Below are 22,079 nucleotides of genomic sequence, written 5' to 3'. Positions count from 1 at the left end.
TAAAAATACAGTACTTTACATTGCAATTTCGTGGCCTGTGCTCTGAGTTCACGTCGATTATCTCATTTGATCCTTACAAAAACCTTTTGAGGCAAGTCCAATAAGGTATTGTTGACCTTATATTAAGAGTGAGCAATTAAAACACAAAGACATCCAATGACTGGCCTAAGATCATTTAAAGTCAGAATGAGGCAGGACTCTAACTCTGTTCCAATATATTCTGTCAAAGAGGAAGTTCCCTCAAAGAGCTTCAACTTGGCTTTTTAACCTCTTGTCAAGGTACCCTCCAACCCAGGGTAACCCGTTCCAGTTTAGTGAAGTGTGGACCTAATCACCCGCTAAGGGTACTCCTAGTCTGCATCTAGTTCTCACCTTTAAAGCCGCAGTTTCTCACTCCTTCCCTCGACACTGATCCTTATTTAAGCTCCCGTGTTTCTCCGTAGGTTCGCCTCCAGCGTCTCACTCTAAAGCTCCACCCTCTCCAAAGTCGCGTCCTCGGTATCCAAGGAAACCACATAGCCTTGCCCACCTGGCTCCTTCCGCGCTTCCCATTGGCCAGCTGAATTATCACGTAATCCATCTTTCCTTCCCTCCAGTGGCTAATGGAGTTGAGGCAAAGAACGCGCGCCCTCCGAGCACAATCTAAGACTGGCTCAACGAGCTTTCTACCCTGCGCGTTGCCTCCTGGGATATGTAGTTTCCGAGCAGCCCGGAACCGTTGCAGTTTGGCTCCCTTTATAACTATCTATCCCGTCTGCCTTTGCGAAAGGGGAGGCTCCGGGTCCGGGTGCAGACTTAGAGTTTTGAAATTCCAACTTGCCGCTGAGGCACGTGCGGCTGAGGTTTACATTGCTGCACACAGTGAGCAGTCTTGGTTCACTTCAGCAAACCCTCGCAAACATCTCCTGACTTGAGCAGGCGGTGGTGAGACTGGCCTGTGGCTCAAGTGATCTGAGGCAGCGCGAGAGGGGCGCGCCATGTTCGTGCTCCGCTCCGGCCGGGGGCTCCGCGGCGTCCTGCTCTGTGACCCCCGAGTGCGGGCCGGCGAGGCCGCGGGGCGCTGGGCGTGCGGGGCTTGCCAAATCCGGCTGAACGGCTCAGGTGCGGGCCAGCGCCGGCCCGGGTCCGAGCCCGAGGCCTCCCTGCCTGGCCCTGCGCGCGGGACTCTGAAGGAGTGGGCGCTGCCGGTGAGCCCGTTCGGTCGGCTGCGGGCGCGGCTTCCGTGCCACCTGGCCGTGAGGCCCCTGGACCCGCACACCTACCCGGACGCCGACCGCGTGCTGGTCGCCGCGAGCGGAGCGGGGGGCGGGGCGCAGGACCTGGCCGGCCTGCAGGTGACGTACGACGAGGCGCTGAAGGAGGTGGCCATTGTGTCTGACAACATTGACCCCCAGGCGTCCGTGGAGGTGAACGCGCCCCTGAAGTTTGGCAAGTGAAGAGAATTTATAACGGCTTTGGGTCCCAGGCCGACGTGCACTTTTAGTTGGTTCCTTTAGATCTGACTTTCTAACCTAAATTACGATTGTCCCCTTCAAAAGCTTTCTCTTTTTTTCTGTTCTACTTTGAGTTTCCCAATGGTAGTTACAAATTCGTTTCCCATTTATAGAAGTTTTATAAATCGAATGGAAACATGGTTTGGAATAATCTAAGTCAAGTAACATTTATGAAGCCCCTTATGTTCTCCTTTGGCACTTTGTTCCTATTTCTGTTACTGCACTTTGTCAGTAGAAAAGCAGCTTATTTTTCAGGGTCCACGTTTCTTGATAATCCCTTCATAGTATGGCAGTCCATCCACATTTCCCCTTTTGCGTCTGCCTCAAAACAGCCCTGTCTATTGGATATTCCACTTCTAACCTGGACCAAGTGTTTGGTTTCAAATAGGCAACCAGCTTCTTACTGATACCTCTTCATTCAGTTTGGCCTAAGTAAATTTTCCGTGAATAGCAGGTTTTGAAGAAAAACACATCGTAGTAAGAGTGCCTGGGAAATACATCTTGATAATGCCTGCAAGATATGTTTACTAGGTGTTTGGATTGCGTGTTATTTCTCAAATGCAAGCCAGCACTTTTCTAGGACAGTCTCCCCAGGTTTTCCTCCTTCCTGAGACTGAAGGATATTGTTGATAATACTAGCTGCCAACACTTTTCTAAAATAATCTTTTCTAATCTTTACTATTGCACCTATAAAGTACATAAGTGTTCTTGTCGCCATCTCAGACAAGGAAATTGAGATGCAGTAAGTTTCATAAAGTATGTGTTTATTGTGGGTGAACAAATGGAATAAGTCCATGCTTTCATGAAATTTATATTCTAGTGGAGTTAGATCAAGAAATACGCCTGTTTGCTCTCAAATAAAAAGTGGTGGAACTGGGATTTAAACTGACAAGTCTGCTGAACCACTATGCTTTATCTCTTCTCTACTTCTTAGTTAGGTGAGTAAGAGACCCTTGACCTCAAAATGTAACAGATTATAGTATAAAACAGACTTGAGAATTGAAATAGAGATACACAAAATCTTATGGCAACACAGATAAAAGTGGAACTACCTGTGTTGTTGATCCCAAACCTCATTATTTGTTGATTCCTTTTTTTAGAGCCAGAACTCCATTTCCAGTGGACTTTTCCCATGTGTTGATTCCACCAGCCCCTTAAATCAACAGAATTCCGTTTTCTTCATACTTGTTCCTCCAGTATGTCTAGACCCATTTCAGTGAATGGGTAAGAGTAGCATGTCTGCCATTCAGTGTTTAGCCTTAACTTCTACCTACCTAGTGAGGGTAGAGTATATTTAGAATCTGTTTCCTTCTTTACACATCTATCAAAGCTGCCTTAGATCAAGCCTTATGTTGTAAAAAAATTGGGTAAATATTTGCAGTTATATTTGCATCCATGGAAGTATGAGGTAAAATTGTCTTTTTATATATTTTAGATTAATCCCAACCCAAATATTGCTGTTATTTTAAGCCTTTATAGACTGCAATCTACACAACGGTAGAAATTTATTTTAATGCCATAATTATTGCAATTGTGGTGTTATACCCCAGTAGTTTGGAGCGCTATAGTATTTATTTCTCTAGTCTGGTTTAAGGGAAATCATCAGTATTTATTTGAATTAGGTATTAAATATCATTGTTTATTATTTTCTTATTTTTATACAGAGACAACTCTGAGTACACCTTAAATTGATAGCTAAGGATGGCACCTATGACACTGTTTTCCAATTTTCTTTGTGTAATACTGTTATTCACCCACAATTTTGAGGTTTTAATACTGTTTATTACTAGGTTTTTCAAGTTGTTCCCATTTTTTATTACTGAAAATACCTTGTGATATAGCTGCATGGTAATATCCTCTTTTTTAGATACAAAAGGTTTGAGGTAGGATTTGAAATACTAAGTCATGATCATGTATGCTGATCCATGCTACTTCTGCGAAATGCTTTTAATCTGGGGGAGGTTTGGGAATGAATTTTTGTATCTTCATGAATATAAGGAAGAATAGGCTAATTGACTTACTGTATCCAGTTTACCATGACTTGTTAACTTGCTATATTCTTATTAGAACTCTGTGTATGTGTTTTCTCAATGGGAAAGAAGCTTCTATGATCTTTCCCAGTAGTGCCTATTTCTAAAAACTGGCAGAAAAAGCCGTTACATTTGGTCCTGTTGCCATAGTTCAGCCCCCTTACCCTTAGAGAGAGACTACTGACAACTATGCTCTCTCCAGGGTCCAGTAATATTCTGAACATAACTGAAGAACTGGATTTCTAGGGGGCATTAAAATGCTTTGGAGCCTGTTAACAATAGTACTAACTTGTATTTTCTTTTTTCATTTCTAGATTTGAATATTAAGTCATCAGGGTCTGGCTGTATAAAAGTCCAAAATATTGAATGTGATAATTGCAAAATTGAAACTGAGCAGGGGACTAGTATCTTACAGTCTGTTAAGGTATAAGCATTTTTCTAATTTTATTTCAGCACTATTTGAAATAAAAAACAACCTTAAACTATGAACTGTAGTATCAGACTAAAGCTATTATTCTGAATATAATTTATTATGAATATTGAGTATCATTTATTCATCACTCAGAAATTACTTGCAAAAATTTTGCCTTGAAATCAGTTCTGTACTGGAAATACAGAGGTTGTAGCAACTTTGAAGATTTTTTTTCCTCATATTCCTTTTAGATTTCATTTAATGTACCAGTTAGCTCATTACTTAAGGATTAAATAGATATTTGTGCTAAGCAGCAAATGATTCATCTTGTTTTGTACTTGTTTTTAATACTTCATTTTCTTAAAATTAGATTGGTCTCAGTTCTAAATTATTTCAAATACATCTCTTATAGGTTCTGGCTTATCCTTACTACTGGTACTGTGCTTCTTATACTTGTATATTCAAAATATTCACAATACTTTTGTGAACTTTGATGGTAGATAACTTTGTTGAAGAGAAGTCAGTCATCTTTGCTTCATAATTGCAAAACACTTTCATTTTCAGATTTATAAACTAATTAGAATGATTGACTTAATGCATTAAAATTTTTTTATATTTATTTTGTTCTAATCACCTTTATTTGCACACCTGCCTTTAGTATCTGTCCACATGTGAACCATTTTAAGTAAATTTAATTGCACAAATATAAAAGAGTAAAGAATATTGTAACACGTCCTTGTAGCAAAATGAAATGGTTCAGGTTCTTATTATAAAAGACTGCACAATGAAGACTTCATGTTGAATGACTAACTGGAATGGAATATTCCATTTCTTTTTCTCTTTAGGAAGATATTGTTGTCATCAATGCTTGAGTTTCAGAAAATTCATATAAAATATTGTCCTCTGAAGACTCAGAGTCTTAGATTTTCAGTTTCACAATCAAATTCAGAAGCTGCCCTTCCTGGGTAGCTCAGTTGGTTGAAGCGTTGTTCTGTACACCAGAAGGTTGAGGGTTCGATCCCTGGTCCGGGCGTGTATAGAAGGCAACCAATCAATGTTTTTATCTCACATTCTTCTCCTACTCCCTTCCTCTCTCTCTGGGATCAATGAAAACATGTCCTTGGGTGAGGGTTAAAAAAAATAAAAAATCAGAAGCTAGTATGCTGCTGTCATTCATCTTTTGATTCATCTGATAATTCTAAAAGATCTTTTTGCTAACTTTCTTCTTTCTGCCATTGTGTGCATAAAATGAAAAATGATTTCTCAACTTTGGTGCTGTTGACATTTTGGGCCAGATAATTCATTGTTATCAGGAGCTGACGTAAGCACTGTAGGATGTTTAGCAGCATCCTTGCCCTTTATCTACTATATGTCTGTAGCACACTCCTTAGTTATGACTGAAAAATATTTTCACTCATTGCCAATGTCTCTGGGGGACAAAATCGCCTTTAGCTGAGAACTGGCATTCTAGGCAAGTCCATCATCCTATTGCCTTATTATTTTTGCCTTTTTTTTTTTTTAGCTTATTTGGGAATAATTGACTAATGATGAAATAATTTCCGGGACAATGAAATAGCACAGTGTTATAAGACATATGAAAAATAAGAACAGGAAGATCCTGTAATGTATTTTTAGATTTACAAAAGAGTCCAATTGACTGGTATATTAATTTTAGGATAGAATGAGTTTTATTCTATTTTTTAAGAAATAAGAAAATTTTCTATTTGTTCTTTGGAAGACCTCTAAGAAAGAATAAAATCATGAAATATCAGTCTTTACATATAGAACAGCTCAAAAAATAAATTCCAGAACTGTAATTGGGTCCAGTGCATCCTAATGGTGTACACCAAAAGTTAAAGGAATTGTTCTTGAGATCGTAGGATTTAACTGACTTAAATTCACAAATGGGAACATTTGGTAAAATATCTGTTTTAAGTTTTAAATATGGTACAATATCATTATCTTGAATTAATGATAACCTATTATGGAACCTCTGTTCCATTCATTTTAAGGTCCTGAAATATATTTGATCTATGTAATAAAATGTTTATAGCAATGATAATAGCTAGTGTTTACCAGTCCTTTCTATGTACCAGGAAACTTAAACAAATCGTTATTTAATCCTTGAATTACCTTCTTTTTATCAGATTGAGAAACTCATTTAGGTTCACATAGCTAATAAATTGAACTGAGATTTGAATTGGATCTTTCTGATTACCAAGCTCATGATCTATCCACTTTTCTTTATTGTCCAAGCAAAATGTATGGCAATACTACATTTAGTCAACATTTTTTTTTATGTATCTTTATTGATTTCAGAGAGAGGAAGGGGGAGAGAGAGATGGAGAAACATCAGTGATGAGAGAGTTGTCATTGATTCGCTGCCTCCTGCGTGCCCCCGACTGGGAATCAAGCCCTCAACTCAGGCATGTGCCCTGACCAGGAATTGAACCCTGATCTCCTGGATCCTAGGTCAATGCTCAACCACTGAGTCACACCCAGCCAGGCTATTCAACATTCTTAGAAAATAACTAAGTAAATATTTTAGGCAATAGACCCTTAACTCATTGATTGCCACATATAGGCATTGCTTAAATGCAGTATAATAGTTTATATTATTAAGTAGTTAGTGATGTAAACATTTATTTTAACTATTTTGTTTTTAATATTTAAAAAAATTTTATCTGGCCCGGCTGGCATGGCTCAGCAGTTGAGCGTCGACCTAGGATCCAGGCGATTGGGGTTCAATTCCTGGTCAGGGCACATGCCCAGGTTGTGGGCTTGATCAATGACTCTCTCATCATTGATGTTTCTATCTCTCTCTCCCTCTCCTTTCCTCTCTCTGAAATCAATAAAGATATATTTAAAAGATAAATAAAAATAAAAATTTTTATCTGCTTCACATTTTTTAAGTGTTTTAATTTATCTTTATTGTTGAAAGTATTACAGATGACCCCTTTTCTACAGATGATCCCCTCCATCCTGCACCCTGCCTCCAGGCCTTCACCATACTATTGTCTGTGTCCATAGGTTATGCATATATGCCTCTAAATTCTTAGGTTAATCATTCCCCACCCACGCCTGTCTTCCCTCTGAGATTTGTCAGTCTTTCCTGTGCTTCTATGTCTCTGGATCTGTTTTGTTCATTGGTTTGTTTTGTTCATTAGATTCCACATATGAGTAAGATCATGTGATACTTGTCTTTCTCTGACTGGCTTATTTTGCTTAACATAATACTCTCCACATCCCACCCTGCTGTCTCAAAGGGTAAGGGATCTTTTTTTTTACAGCTGGATAGTATTCCATGGTGTAAATGTCCGAGAAGATTCTTGATATGATTTGAATCTTCTTGAACTTGTAGAGACTTGTTTTGTGTCCTAACATGTGGTCTATCCTTGAGAATGTTCCATGTGCACTTGAGGAGAATGCCTATTCTGAAGCTTTGGGGGGAAAAGTTCTGTAAATGTCAATTAGATCCATCTGATCTAGTGTGTCATTTAGAGTCACTGTTTCCTTGTTGATTTTTTGTTTGGAACATGTATTCAGTGAAGTCAGGGGGTGTTAAAGCCCCTTAGTATGACTGTATTGCTGTCGATCTCTCCCTTAAAGTCCTCCAGAAGTCTTTTCCCCCCTTTTTTTTCTCTCAACCTTTTTTTTCCCCAACCTGTGTGAGTCTTTTGTTCTGAGGTGGGTCTCTTGTAGACAGCATATATTTGGGTCTTGTTTTCTTATCCACTCAGCTACCCTATGCCGTTTTATTGGAGCATTTATTCCATTTATATTTAAGGTTATTATTGACAGGTACTTATGTCTATTGCCATTTTATTTCTTTATGCCTATGTTTCTTGTTCTCTCAATTTCAGCTTCTTATTATAGCAGTCTCTTTAACATTTCTTGCAATGCTGGTTTTATGGTGATAAACTCCTTTAGTGGTTTTTTTTGTTTTTCGTTTTTGCCTGGGAAGCTCTTTCTTTCAGCGTGTATTTTGAATGATAGCTTTGCTGGATATAGTAGTCTTGGTTTCAGATCCTTCTTTTGCATTACCTTGAATACTTCGTGCCATTCCCTTCTGGCCTGTAGAGTTTCTGATGAGAAATCAGCTGACAGCCTTATGGGAGCTCTTTTGTAGGTAACAGATTGCTTTTCTCTTGCTGCCTTTAAGATTCTCTCTTTGTCTTGAATTTTTGGCATTTTAATTATAATGTGTCTGGGCATGGGCCTCTCTGGGTTCTTACTTGGGACTGTCTGTGCCTCCTGAATTTGACCAGGTTAGGGAAATGACCAGGTTAGGAAAATGCTCTGCCATTCTTTCTTTAAACAGGTTCTCTAACCCTTGCTTACTTTCTAGATCTTCTGGCATCCCTATGATGGGAATATTGTTACATTTCTTGTTGTCCCACAGCTCTCTGAAACTGTCCTCCTAATTTTTAATTGTATTTTTTTCTTTTTGGATCTCTGGTTGAGGGACTTTTTCTACCCTATCTTCTAATTTGCTGATTCAATCCTCAGCTTCCCCTAATCTGCTGTTTATTCCTTCCAATGTATTTTTTATTTCTACTGTATCATTCTTAATTTCCTTCATAGTTTCCTTATCTTTTTTCATGCTCTTGAGCATGCTTACAATCAGTGTTCTGAACTCTATAGCTGATAGATTGCTTATCTCCATTTCATTTAGCTCTTCTTCTAGAGAATTCTTTTGTTCTTTCATTTGGGGCTTGTTTTTTGTCTCCACATTTTGGCTCCCTGTTTGGGTTTGTTTCTATGTATTAGGTAGATCTGCTAGGACTCCCAGTCTTTTGGATGGTCTCTGGTATAGGCCAATGTCAGATGCTATTTGAGTACCCTGTTTGAAGTTTTGTGTACTACACAACTTGTGGTTCCCTCTGCTGGGGCTGGGTGCATTTGGAAAGGACCAAGATGTGCACCAAGGTCTACTTTCCCAAGCCCTGGGTCCAGAAGCAAATCAGGCAAAGACAAAGAACCAAGAGGTTCACCTCTGCCTGCAGGTTGATTGATCTGAGTCTCTTAATGAGCCTCAAGCTGTAGACCACAGGAAGGTATAAACTCCACAGGGTGGGGCAAGAGGTTTTCCAACAGGGTGGGGCAGTTGCTTCCTCCCCAGACAAAAGCTGCTTGGATGGTAAATGTCTGCCTGAGAAAGATGTCCTCTGCAGTATGGGGGAATGACTCAGCACAGGAATCCAGATGGCTGCCCTCTGAGCTCTATCCCTAGAGCCAACATCCTTAGAGTCTCCTCATACTGCTCTAGTCCACTCTGCCCTCCCTCTGCTGGAGCCCAAGGTGAGTGGTTGCACGAAAAACGGTGCCTTGACCCTTTAGAGCGTACCTGCATTTCCAGCCGTCTCTCCCTGGCAGACAGAAACCCTGTTGCTTTTCACAGCCATATGCCTGTGGGCACCTTTCTCAGTTCTGGTGCTCTGGGCTTGGAAACCCAGCTTGGGGTTTAGGCCCCAAAATTCTCAGTGGGAACCCTCCACATCAGAAATATCCCTCTGGACCTTTAGCTGCTGCCTGTGGGAGCCCAGCCAGCTGTCTTGGCACACTACACTGCACTTCCTACCAGTCTCTATGTGGTCTCCACTTTAGGTCCTTGGTTACGAGGGTGCTCTCCAGCTAGGCTTCAGTTGTAGTTGATTATTCAGGGTGGTTTTTCTATAATTTAGTTGTAATTCCAGTTTGGTCCAGGGAGAGTGTCAGTGTAGCTTCCACTCAGTCTGCCTCCATCTTGGAATCCTCTTCACATTTTTTTGGAATTAGATGAGCTTTAAATTATAATAATAGCTCAACATTTTTGAGCCTTGACCTCTTTGACTATCTGATGATTGTCTCAGAAAAAAAAAAAAGCACATGTATATGAAATTTTGTTTACAATTTTATAATTTTCAGACTCTAGAAATTCAATATAGGCTTGGTTAAGAACCCTTGATTTAAAATAGCAGTTGTTTTGGAGATACTCTTTTCTAATGGTCATCAATTACTTGTCTGCTTGATAAAGACTGTATTGTATACCATATCACTTCAGACTAATGTTACTATAGACATGAAGTAGTCTATTATGCTGTAATACAGATAAACTTAAGAATGATTCATTTTACCCTTTCAGTAAAATTTCCCCCCTGAATAAAGCAATTGTAAGGTAAATGGTTGTTTCGAATTTTTACTCCCTGTGTTTTAGACACTTCTCTGCTCTTGCTGGTCATGTTATTGGTGATTTTGCTTTACCTATTTTTCTTTTCTCTGCTATTTACCTATTCTTTTTATAATTGTGGCAGAACTGAAGATGTATGTAGATGGTTAAGTTAAAGCAAGGTACTCTAAAAAATAGATAAAACACCTAATGGCTCATATATAACTATAGTTTATTTCTCACTTGTGTCTAAATATGTGGGTGGCTCTTTTCTATTCAGTGATTCTAGGTTCTTTCCATCTTCTGGCTCTGCCATCTCTTACAGCCTTATTGTAACCTTCACTCATCTGGCGGAAGGGGCAGAGCACAGAGAAGGCACACCAACTCTTCTAAAAGCACAACCCTGGAAATTGCACATAGCATTTCCACTTACATTCTCTTGGCAAGAACTTAGCAGCACCTAAGAGATGGTCTCTTCATGGGCCTAGCTATACTCCTAACTCCTATTACTTTGCAGGGAAGAAAGGATTTTTATAGACCAATAATAGTTTCTGTCACAGTTGTCAAATGTGGAATCAAGTTACACACACACTGTCTTTTTTTGGGTCTGGCAGAGGAGGTAATTTGTGACTGCTGTTTTATTTGTGCTTAGAGGAATTTTCACTTAATTCCAGTTTCTGGGGTATTATGCTACAAAGTTTAGTGGGCTGTTATCCTCAGTGTAAATATATCCTTCAGATGAACCCAGCCATAACAGTGTGGGTTTTGAAATTATACAGAGCTTGATTCTTATTTTTTTTCTAACTATGTCACCTGATAAAGTTATTTAACCTTTCTGATTCTTGGATTTCTCCTGTAAGATGGGGAAAATATTATACCCATTTCTCTGAGTTGTTGTGAGGATTAAATGATAGTTAATGTAAAGTAGTGAAAGAAATGCCAGATAAGTGATAAATATTGTTATTAATGAATATTAATAACAATGAACAGTAACTGTGATTATTGTTGTCATCCTCCTTATCATTTACGTTTAGTTAGCCAGTCAGTGATTTTTGATTCCTAAGTTCTTTTTCAGTGAAGCTACTGGAACACCCAAGTAGCTCTTTTTTCCCCTCTGAATCCACATGACTTATTTAATCTCCTTAACAGCAGTTGACATTCTTTTCTAATTGATGTTATTATTCCAAACAGTGCATTTCTATTTAATTCCTGGTTCCTCTTTTCTGCTTTGTTATTATTTTAAAAGAAATGTCTGAAATGTTTTACATCTTATTAGTATAGGTCAAATTTATTCTCTTTTTCTCTATATGTATTTTTGTATTTGTGTTTCAGAGTCAAAAACTACGTGTTCAAACAAAAGGAGGCAACGTGATCTGTCTGGGAACAGTTTATGGAAACATAGATATTCATGCATCAGATAAAAGTGTAAGATTAAAACTCTTTTTTCTTTTAGTAATTTCAGTTTTACATCAAGTTGGCTCATACAGTGGGTAGGTTCTATAAAATTTGTGGTCTAACATTCCCTTTTACTGTATTTTAGTTCATTAGTAAATTCAAATTTCAAATTGAGGTGATTAAATATTATACAATTTAAATTTTAGTTTGTGATTTAATATTTTTGACAGTTATTTAGTTTCTTATTTAGAATCAAATAGCATCTTTAAATACTCAATATTTAATTCTAATTCTGAAGAGATTTTTATGATCATGGATTAAAATTGATCATTAAGTAGTACCTCCATAATTGGGATTAAATTTTTCTTCTGTGTTAGGTTTGAGTATTTTTCCAAGACCTGTCTACTTTGCCTTTAGGCAATAGAAGGATGAGCTTCAAAACTCAACTTTCTTCAGTATTTTCCACAAGATGGCACCACTAGATAGCATAGCATTACTATTCTCCAAAATCTTTTATTAGCCATGGGGATTTTGCATGTTATGAGATACTTTGTATTTTTTAATCAACTTTTGTTCCTTTCTATAATTTAGCACAATATTAAGAGTAAAGGTATAATTTTGAAGTATACATTATTTCAATTTTTTAAAACATATTGATAATGTTTTAAATCTTTGAAAAATATCTGTCACCTTTTATTTGCACTTACACAGTTTGCAAAGATCTTTTGTTACAAATTTGTTAAATTTCATACTGAGTTTTATTCTCAGATAATTGGTAGGGAAGAGTTGTGAGTGTATCTGATAGGTAGGTTACTGTTGGCATACTATAAACAAGGTAGATTATAACACTAATTGTTTCTACTATTGTCACTTTTATTTTCTGTCATCAATCTGTGGGAGACTGTTTAAACCCACACATTTAAATTTAACCTTTAAATTGAACTGGGAAAGTATTGAAAGATACCTCCTTGCCTTATGTGGCAACTCTTTTGAGATGACATTGAGTTTCACCTCTCAGATTGCTGTGGTCTTGGAGATACAAAAGGGAAATTGGACAACTATTTTTAGCTCCTTCAAACTCTGTGCGTTAAATGATAGCTTATGTTATCTGAAATGATCTAAGTTACCAGAATATTACATATTGACATTCAAATATAAGTATCAGAGAAGAATTTAAATCATCTCTTAATTATTTGCTATTTTGAATATTTTTGCCACTGTTTCTACTCATTATTTCTTTCTTTCAACTTTCGTGGTTTATCACATATTCATTTATTCCTATTTTCTATTATACTGTTTTGTTTTCTTGCTTGAGTTTTGTGTTGTACTAAAGAATCAGTCTAGATATTTCTTTATATTATAGTTTAATTTTTAAAGCATATTTCTAAGATTAAGGGGTTTTTACATTAAGTAAATGCTTATGAAATATGTTAATGTTTAATATACTACTTTTACAGACTTGTGCTTTGCATATTTGAGAGGCAGCATTGTGAATTGGTTAAGAGCAATAATTAAGCACCAGACTATCTGGGTTTCAATCCTGGCTCAGCTACTCACTAAGCTCTTTAACTTCTGACAAATTACTTAATCTCTTTGTGTCAGCATTTTCTGAAAAATAGAATAATAGTAATGTACTTCACTCAGAGGATTGTTATGAGGATTAAATGAGTTAATATAGACAACGTACTTAAAACAATGTCTGGGTCATAGCTAACTCTAATATAGTGTTTAATACAATGATGATGATAAAGGTAGATGAAGTATAACAAAGATAACTTGATCAGTCCTGATTTGACCAGTTAACTTTACTGAGACTTCGTTTCATTATTCATAAAATAAGGATGGTATAATTTGTTTTTCCTAGTCAACAAGATTATGAGAATCAAGTGAGTTCTATAAACACTTAACAGCATTCTTTACTTGTTATTTTATATGGAGTTGCTATTTTTAAATTATATCATTAATTCCAGTATCCTAAATTTGGTACAGAGAAGATAGAAATTCATTTGACTATTGGGTGAATTAATGACATAGTTATCAATTGACTTTCTTAGGTTGGACTATAAAGCCACAGTGCTTCCTTAAAACGTGATTTTCATTATATGTAATGTTGATTTATAATAAATAAACTTATGAAAAGTTTTTCCTCTCATATAGAAAAGAAAATTATTAATTTATAGCAATACCTCTTTCAGGAATTGATTTTGATTTTTTAATCTATTTTTTCTTTCTTTAAATAGCTATTTCTGTTAATAAGCAAGTTATATAGTTTAATCCAAAGAGTCTATTTATGATTATTTGTTTTATTATAATTAGTAACTATAAATCAGAGCCTCAGTGTTTTGATATAAACTGTGGTGTCTTAAGTTTAATTGTTCTAGTTATTATTTGATATAGTGTATTATATTAATGAATTTTGAATTTGTTTGAAATTAATTTTATAGAACGATCGGTTAAAATAACTATATTATTGTGGTGGGAGAATTGTTGTACTTTCACTTGCATTCATTTGCTTTGGTGGGGCAGTGGAGGATTTTTTTCTTGCTTCCTACAGATTAAAATATTTCATGTTTAATGAATAAAGTAAATCCTTGACATTTTCCAGATATTCATAAAGAGTCTCTTAAAGGCTTTATTTGGTTGTGGGGAGAATCTAATCAAAAGTGCCCCTTTGCCAGTTGAATTAAGTTTCAACTATTTTCTCAATATTTATCTATCTTTTGGTGATCCCTAAAACAGCTTCTGTATTTGTAAAAAGCTAGAGTATTCCTACTTGTTAACTAGTTTATAGAAACTTGGAGAATTTAAAACCATGTATAAGGCAACTTTTCATGAAGAAACTTTGTAGGTAAAAGGTAAATTTTTCAGGAATTTTATACCTTTACTATAACACTGAAGACTGCAAAACATTTGTATTCTCACAAATTTGAATATATCTATTTTCCTTTGACAGAATTATTAAAACTAAATTTAAAGTAAAATTCCTGTGAATCTATAATTACCTTAAAACAGGCTATAGTAGGTAAGAAGCTGTTGGTTGTATATTATATATTTAATCAAAGCCCATTAAAAAAGAACGTTATAGATTTCAAATCCAAGGCCAAGTATTCTAATCTGCTTCCCATAAGAATCTCAAGGTACTTTTCTTTCTTTTTTCATAGTTATATTTCTCTTCTCATATTTTAGTATTCTTGAAACTGAATTTGTATTAAAAATATTTTGACCTTTTAACAGTTTTTGAAAGACATATTAGGAGCAGGTTACACTGATGCCCATGTGTTGAAAAACAGTGATGTTCTTTCTTTAAACACCTCAGTGTAATACTTGAATTTGACTCTGGGCAAAACTGGCAAGCCTTCCTGGTGACTTCAGTTTCTATATCAACAATTTTATGTTGCCCAGCAGGCTGTGGCTCAGAGGTTGAGCATCAACCTAGGACCCAGGAGATGGCGTTTCGATTCCTGGTCAGGGCACATTCCCAGGATTCAGGTTCCATCCCCAGTTGGGGGCGTGCAGGAGGCAGCCGATCAATGACTACTCTCCCATCATTGATGTTTCTAGCTCTCTCTTCCTTCTTTCTGGAATCAATAAGGATATATTTAAAAATAAACAAAAAAAAATTTTATATTAACATTCACTTTATGCTTTAAAAATATTTGTTTAAAATACTACAAAGATGATTTGCAATCCTAAACTAGATATCTTCATTTAAATTGTGCTCAATATTTGAGACATAAATACTATATTTTGTTAGGGAAGCTTAGGGATAAATACAAAAGTCCTTCCATTTTGTTCAGTGGAAAGCTACTGCCTTAATAGATGTAAAGTGGAAAATTTCTAAAAATAATACTGCATTCATTGCATTAACAGATGAAAGGAGAAAAATCATGATAGTCTAATAAAATCAGATAAAGTATGTGCTAAAATTCAAAACCCATTATGATTTAAACAATAACAAAACAAACTTGAAATATAAGAGGACTTCCTTAATCTGATAAAAGAGATCAAAAAGGGATCTAACAGCAAACACCTATTCAGGGATGCAGTGTTGTCAGCTTTCCCTCAGAACAGGAAAAAGGTGAGAATTCTTGTGGTCCCATGGCTTCTATTCACCATTGAATTGGAGGCCTCAGCCAGATCGTATGAGAGGAAGCAGCAAGAAAATCAATAATGTAAAGCGTGGAAGGGAAGAAATTCAACTATCACTTGCAGATAATATAATTGTGCATGTAGAAAGCATTTTTTAATTCAGGTAAATTATTAGAATTAGTGAGTTTAGTGAAGTTGTTGTATTTAAGGTCAAATAAAAAGGCCAATTAAGATAAAATGAAGTTAAAAATATCTTTTATAATAGCACTTAGAAATATCAAATAGGATAAGTTTAACAAAAGATGAAAATATAAAACATTATTAAAAGAAATTAAAGAAGATCTAAATAAACGAATATAATGGGTCTATTTCACATTCCACAGAGAGTACACTGTTCCTCTCAATTTTGTAATTGACCTATTTAGGGAATCAAAGTCAATAAAGTGATTGGATACTAACTTTTTATGTTGTTACCTACTACTTCTGTAAGTACCATTTTGGCTTTTTACCAGTCCTTGTTTTATAATGAACTGACTTGAGTCTTTCTCTTACTAGACTGTGACCGTAGATAAACTGCAGGGAAGTTCTGTTACTATAGCTACTGAAGATGGTTTGCTGAAAGCCAAGTATCTTTACACAGAATCTTCATTTCTATCTTCTGCTGCTGGGGATATTACACTAGGAAGTGTTCATGGTAAGATGACAGACGCCTAATACATTTCAGACTTTCCACATAATGTAGATTTTAAGAGATGACTCTGTTTCTCTGTATTTAAAGGATCTGCCATTAGGAAGCTATCCTCCTAAATAATTAATTACAGAGTAACCGTCTTTTAAAAAACACATAAAATAAAGCAACTTATAAGCTGTTTAATTTTGGCAAGAAATTAAGTATTATGCTGTTATACATAAAGGTAATAATAATAATGCTGATTTTTAATGCATTTCCTTAAATAAGAAAATATATGCAGGAGATATTTAGAGGAAAGCACAAAGAAATAAAAGAAATAAAAGCAGTGTTAAAAATAAATATGGGTTTTGAGTGGTTGCTTTTATGTTATAAGAAAGCTAAGGATTAAATAAATTAATGAAGTATTTGTGTGGAATCTAATTGTAGTAACTTAGTGATACTAATTCTGACTGAAATATTTTATGTGTGTTGTGACTTTCAAAACATGTCTCTGCAGACAAGTAATATTATTTAGTTGATTCACTTTATTGAAAGAAAAGAAGAGAGCATAATAGTGAAGAAGTATGGCAAAGGGCATGCTGGTATGTAGTGTCACTCAGCATGCCTCTTAAGTTTTCACATAGCAGATGATTCAAATTTAGGCATGTTTTCTGAAATATACATAGATAGAATTAAGTGTCACTTATCCTGGAAAGATCAACATTATATGCACATCTGCTAAATGCCTTTTGGACCATTTTCCAGGGAATATAGTCTGAAGCTTTTTCCATGTAGAGACCACTCATTTAACTTCTATAGAAAAGCTGAATACTGGGATCTATACACTTTGGCAAAACCTTCAGATTTTAGTAGTGAGCATGAATTATTAGGTGATATTAGAAAGCATGGCTAGTGCTAGCCAACCTGTGTAGCAAATTAGCAAATAGTCTTATAGTTTCAAAAATCTTGCCTTAGCCAATGTGGCTCTGTTGGTTGAGTATTGTCCCTTGCATCAAAAGGTTGCTGGTTTGAGTCCCAGTCAGGGCACATGCCCAGGTTGCAGGTTGTGTTCTGTTCAGGAAGCAACCAATCACTGTTTCTCTTTCTCTCTCTTTCTCCCTTCCTCTCTCTGTAAAATCAATAAAACATATGTATTTTTTTAAATCGTAGGAATTGAGTACTTGTAGTCTTGAAATAATCCTTGAACCTCAATTTAATAGTTAAACTTCATCAACCATTATTGCAATGTTAAGGTATTATTTAAGCCCCAAATAGCTTGAGTCCAATGGAGCTGTGTCCAGATAAAGCAAATAGTTTTGTGGCTTATTCATTTATTTTTCACTCAGCTGTGCATTGAATAGTTCTGGTAATTTGTAACTGTTCATATTTTAATAGTGACTTTTTTGTAAGCATTGCATTTCTGTCTTTTGCAATTAAAAGTACTATACTTAAGCCCTGGCTGGGTGGCTCAGTTGGTTGGAGCATTGTCCCATGTACTAAAAAAGTTGCAGGCTTGATTCCCGGACAGGGCACACACCTAGGTTGTGAGTTAGATTCCCAGTCGGGGCGTGTATGAGAGGGAACCATCAAAGTTTCTCATATCAATGTTTCTCTCTCTCTCTCTCTCTCTCTCTCTCTCAAGCTCTCTCTTGTCTCCCCCTTCCTTCCTCTCTCCCTTTCTCTCTCCCTTTCTTCCTCTCTCTCTAAAATCAATAAACATATCCTTAGCCCAGCTGAGTGTGGCTCAGCGGTTGAGCATAGACCTAGGATCTAGGAGATCACGGTTCAATTCCTGGTCAGGGCACATGCCCGGGTTGTGGGCTCGATCCCCAGTCCGGGGCTTGCAGGAGGCAGCCTATCAATGACAACTCTCCCATCATTGATGTTTCTATCTCTTTCTCTCCCTCTCCCTTCCTCTCTCTGAAATCAATAAAGATATATTAAAAAAAACAACCTTAAAAAAACAAACAAGAAACATAACCTCAGGGAAAGATTAAAAATAAAAGTACTGTAGTACTTAATGCATTGAGTAGCTTTTAGTGGTGAAGCAATTCCTTATCAACTCAGATTTAATTAATGCCCATAAGAACAGCTCTGTTCTCTGCAGTGCTTTATACCATGTTTACACTAAATTCATTGTTTAATTTTTTATTTTATTTTATTTTTTTGCTTTTAAGTTAGACAAGAATTGCATTTGGTAGTTTATCATTAATAGCTTACATGATAGTAAAACAGATGCACTTTTTTGAGGCAATCCTCAAAATACTCTAGGTCTCTTGATTACTTAAAGTAGCTGAAATGGAAACAAATTATAGGGATAAAAGAGTTTATCATTCCTTAGCCTTTGTAAACCCTTTTATATTTACTGACTTTTAATATGAAGTCAAATACCTTTCCTTGGGTAGTTTAAATCTGGATCAGACCTAAATCCTCTTTTGTCTCAGGTTGGGTTTCTTGAAAGCAGACTCTCAGATGGAAATTAGAGTGTAGCAAATTTACTAGGGAGGCCTTTTGGGACCAATGCCATACAAAGGAAGGAAGCCCAATTTCTGTGGAAGTTGGACTGTGATGCAACAAACCCAAGAGTGAAGCTGGGGTGATCCTCATAGTTGTCTCATTTTGGGGTAAGGGGAGCTGGGTCTATATATTCCCAATTATTATGTTAGCAGATGGCGACTGGGCCCAGAGCAGGTCTACCTCGGGCTGGCCTGTAGTATATGGGTTCTTGACATCCTGCAGGAAAGATTTCACAGTATGAGTCCAGGTGATTTTGAGAGTACATTTATTAAAATGGGGGGCAGTGAAACAAAGGAAGGACTTAGGGTAGAAGAAACAACAGGAGAGAGCCTATGTGGTGCTCTGCTTTAGCTCCCTAAAATGTGAGCCCCAAGGCGGGGCTACTGTTAGCTCGATGGGAAGTAAAAGTCACAGTGACAGAGATAAACCAGGGTGGGACTGTTTTTACCTTACTGGAAAGTCAGAGAAAAAGGGGGCTTTGGAGACAAGTTCAGGTGGTAAGCCCTGGACAAGCTTCCACTACCCGCTTCTCCCCTGGTTGCAAGTCTCATGGGGACCTCAGAATTTAGGAGAAAGGAAGTAAAAAGTTCATTCCTGAGAAGGTGCATGGGCGTGCTCCAGAGAGAGCCTGCCCAGCATCCTTTGTCTTGAGGGTTTTTATCTCTCTTCTGGGAGCGAGAATCTTAGGGGAGGGTTTCAGCAGAATATTCATCAGCTTTCCAGGTGCATTTTTAACATACTGACGCATCAAAGTGAGCATATAGGGGAGTTTGGGATTATCCTCTGCTCAGTTTCACTCCTTAACTTTTATCTTGGGTCTGTCTGGCTGTAATTGGTTTTTGGTATTTGTTCCTCTAACTTCATCCATCCTTAGGTTTGGCTGGCACAAATTGCATTAATTCAGTCTCTGTCCTCTATCTCCCTCACCTGGGCGATTTAAGCTGTTTATTCTTTGGTCAGGGAGGAGAGGTATAAACCATTTGTTCTCAAATGTCCTTGGTTAGGGATGATAAGGTCTTAACGATTACTAGCTGGCTGTAAATTGGTTAAATTGTTTGGCCTTGTTTAATTATCTTGTCTCAGTTTCCACATCCCACTTACCCAGAAATTTTCCTGGCTTCTTACTGTCCTGCCTCAATTAGAGTCAAGCTGCCTCAGGAAGGAGTATGATCTTAGGCCAAAATGGCTTTTTATTCGACCCCCTAAGAGAGCTGACATCTGAGGGCTGTCTGCCAGCATTACTCCAACAGTTAGGAAAACAAGCCCTTCAGTTATGAAGGGGTTCTGGATGATGAGTCACAGCATTCACTACAGTTATATTTATTGATTCATTCAACACACAGCGTGTGGCAAAAGTAGGTTTACAATTGTGACTACATGATGCAGTTTATTCTGGTATTATTATTTATTCTTATATTATTTTCCATACAATGACTGCAAACCTACTTTTGCCCCACCCTGTATTTTCTAGTAGTGAGTAATGAGTAATGACTAAGGTAACTGATGAATAATATTTTCTATTTGTAAAGTTGGTTGAATCAAAATAATTATGTACTTATGCCTTCTAATACAAAATAAACTAATTTATTCATTGATTCAACAAATATTCCCCACTGTTCCGGCACTAGGAGTCTAGTGAGAAAATAGGTACTTGGATAGTTTGTTTTTAGATAAAAGACTTTGTGACAGTATACTATTTTGATTTCCTTCTAAGTTATCAAAATTAGATAATAAGTATATTTTATTACACTCTGCTATTTGAATATTTATGGTTTTAAAGAATTTTTTACATATACATGTAAAACATATGTATTTACATGTATTCCACTAAATGTGTTTTTAATATTTAAATATATATAGTCTCCTGACTCTTTTAGAGAGAAAGAAAAGTTTCCTTGAATTGGTTTGTTGGGATTGGTTTTGCACACCCAATTGATAACTTTGATAGCACTGAGAATTTTATAAAGAAATGTCCCAGTTTGCCTTAAGAGTGACATGTGGTCACTGATGAATTTATAAATCTGCCTTGTAAATTTAGAAAGTTAGAAATAATATAAAATTTTAAAAGAAAGAAGCTTCTATTGGATTAAACAGAACTTTTCATGAAGTTTATGAAAATACTTTGTTCAAATTCTAGTATTAAGTCCATTGTTAAATTTTTGGTTTGATTATCATTTTGACCTATGATTATGTTATGTTAATGCTGAATCTGGACTTAAAACATTTTTATAGGAAATACTAGAAAGAAATTACAGCTTCCCTTGTGGTATAGACAGCATAGATTTTTTTCAGGATTTAGACATGAGATACTAAATGTTGCTGTTCCATGCCGCTTGCACTCAGCTCAGCTCCTTGGAGGGACTCGACTTCTTCCACAAAGGTGATGCTGCCACGTTCAGTGTGTGACTTCCAATCTTCCACGGAAGGAAGAGAGACCATAGAGGATCATGTGAGAAGTTTCAGAAACTAGACCTAGAAGTGCTTACACTTCTTCTGTCATATACTTTTAGCCAGAATATTTTTATATGACTTTCTCTGACTCCAACAGGCTGAAATACAGAGTTTAATAGTGTTCTAAGGAAGGAGTAAATACACACATATTAGGGGGCACTGGTGGTCTTTGTCAGATCTTATAATTGCTCTTAACAAACTTCTGTGAGTTCCTGATTTTTCCACCCCATTGGTACTCTCCAGGATTTCTTCCTTGTTCTGTTGTTCTTTCTCTTCTTTCTTTTCCTTAGGCATCTAACACACTTTGTGTCTTAACTACCCTTGTATTCTAATGATTCAGTTTTATATTTCTAGCCCTGATTTCCAACTATACATCCATCTGCTTGCTGTAGACATAGCCATTTGGATCTTTACAGGTATCTCAAACTCAACATTTCTTTTCTTTTTTTTTTTTACTTCTCACCTGAGGATATTTTTCCCATTGCTTTTCAGAGAGAGCGGAAGGGAAGGGAGAGAGGGGGGGAGAGAGACATTGATATGAGAAAGACATACCAATTGGTTGCTTCCTGCATGTGCGCCAACCAGGGTCAGGGATTGAGCCTGTAACTGAGGTATGTGCCCTTGACCGAAATCAAACCCAGGACCCTTCATTCTGAGGGCCAAAACTATAACCACTGAGCCAAACCTGCTAGGGCTCAAACTCAACATTTCTAAGTCCTTTCTCCTACTTTTCCAGCCCCACCCAGCTCTATCCATATTTTGTTCCTCCATTTTTACTTCCATTTGCTGTTTTTGATATTACCATGTATCTGACTCCCCAAACTAGAGATCTAGAAGTAATATAGGCATACGTGGGAGATATTGTAGGTTCGGT

At 36.7% G+C, this 22,079-nt stretch overlaps 1 protein-coding gene across 4 annotated transcripts in view; it reads left to right on the top strand.

The window, feature by feature from the left end:
* Positions 1-942: 942 nt before the first annotated feature.
* FAM185A (family with sequence similarity 185 member A) overlaps positions 943-22,079 on the top strand; it is an 88,447-nt gene continuing 67,310 nt past the window's right edge. For all 4 annotated transcript variants that reach the window (XM_016219574.2, XM_087821111.1, XM_016219576.2 and 1 more), the window contains exons 1-4: positions 943-1,428; positions 3,838-3,947; positions 11,416-11,508; positions 16,123-16,261. In XM_016219574.2, coding sequence (XP_016075060.2) covers positions 978-1,428; positions 3,838-3,947; positions 11,416-11,508; positions 16,123-16,261 — 793 coding nt within the window. In that variant the 5' untranslated portion in view covers positions 943-977. The remainder of the gene's footprint in view (positions 1,429-3,837; positions 3,948-11,415; positions 11,509-16,122; positions 16,262-22,079) is intronic.

Source organism: Miniopterus natalensis, chromosome 10 (assembly GCF_054644295.1).
Source record: "Miniopterus natalensis isolate mMinNat1 chromosome 10, mMinNat1.hap1, whole genome shotgun sequence".
Classification (NCBI taxonomy): domain Eukaryota; kingdom Metazoa; phylum Chordata; class Mammalia; order Chiroptera; family Miniopteridae; genus Miniopterus; species Miniopterus natalensis.
Note: the sequence above shows the minus strand (reverse complement) of the source record. Positions and strands in the feature narration are given on the sequence as shown.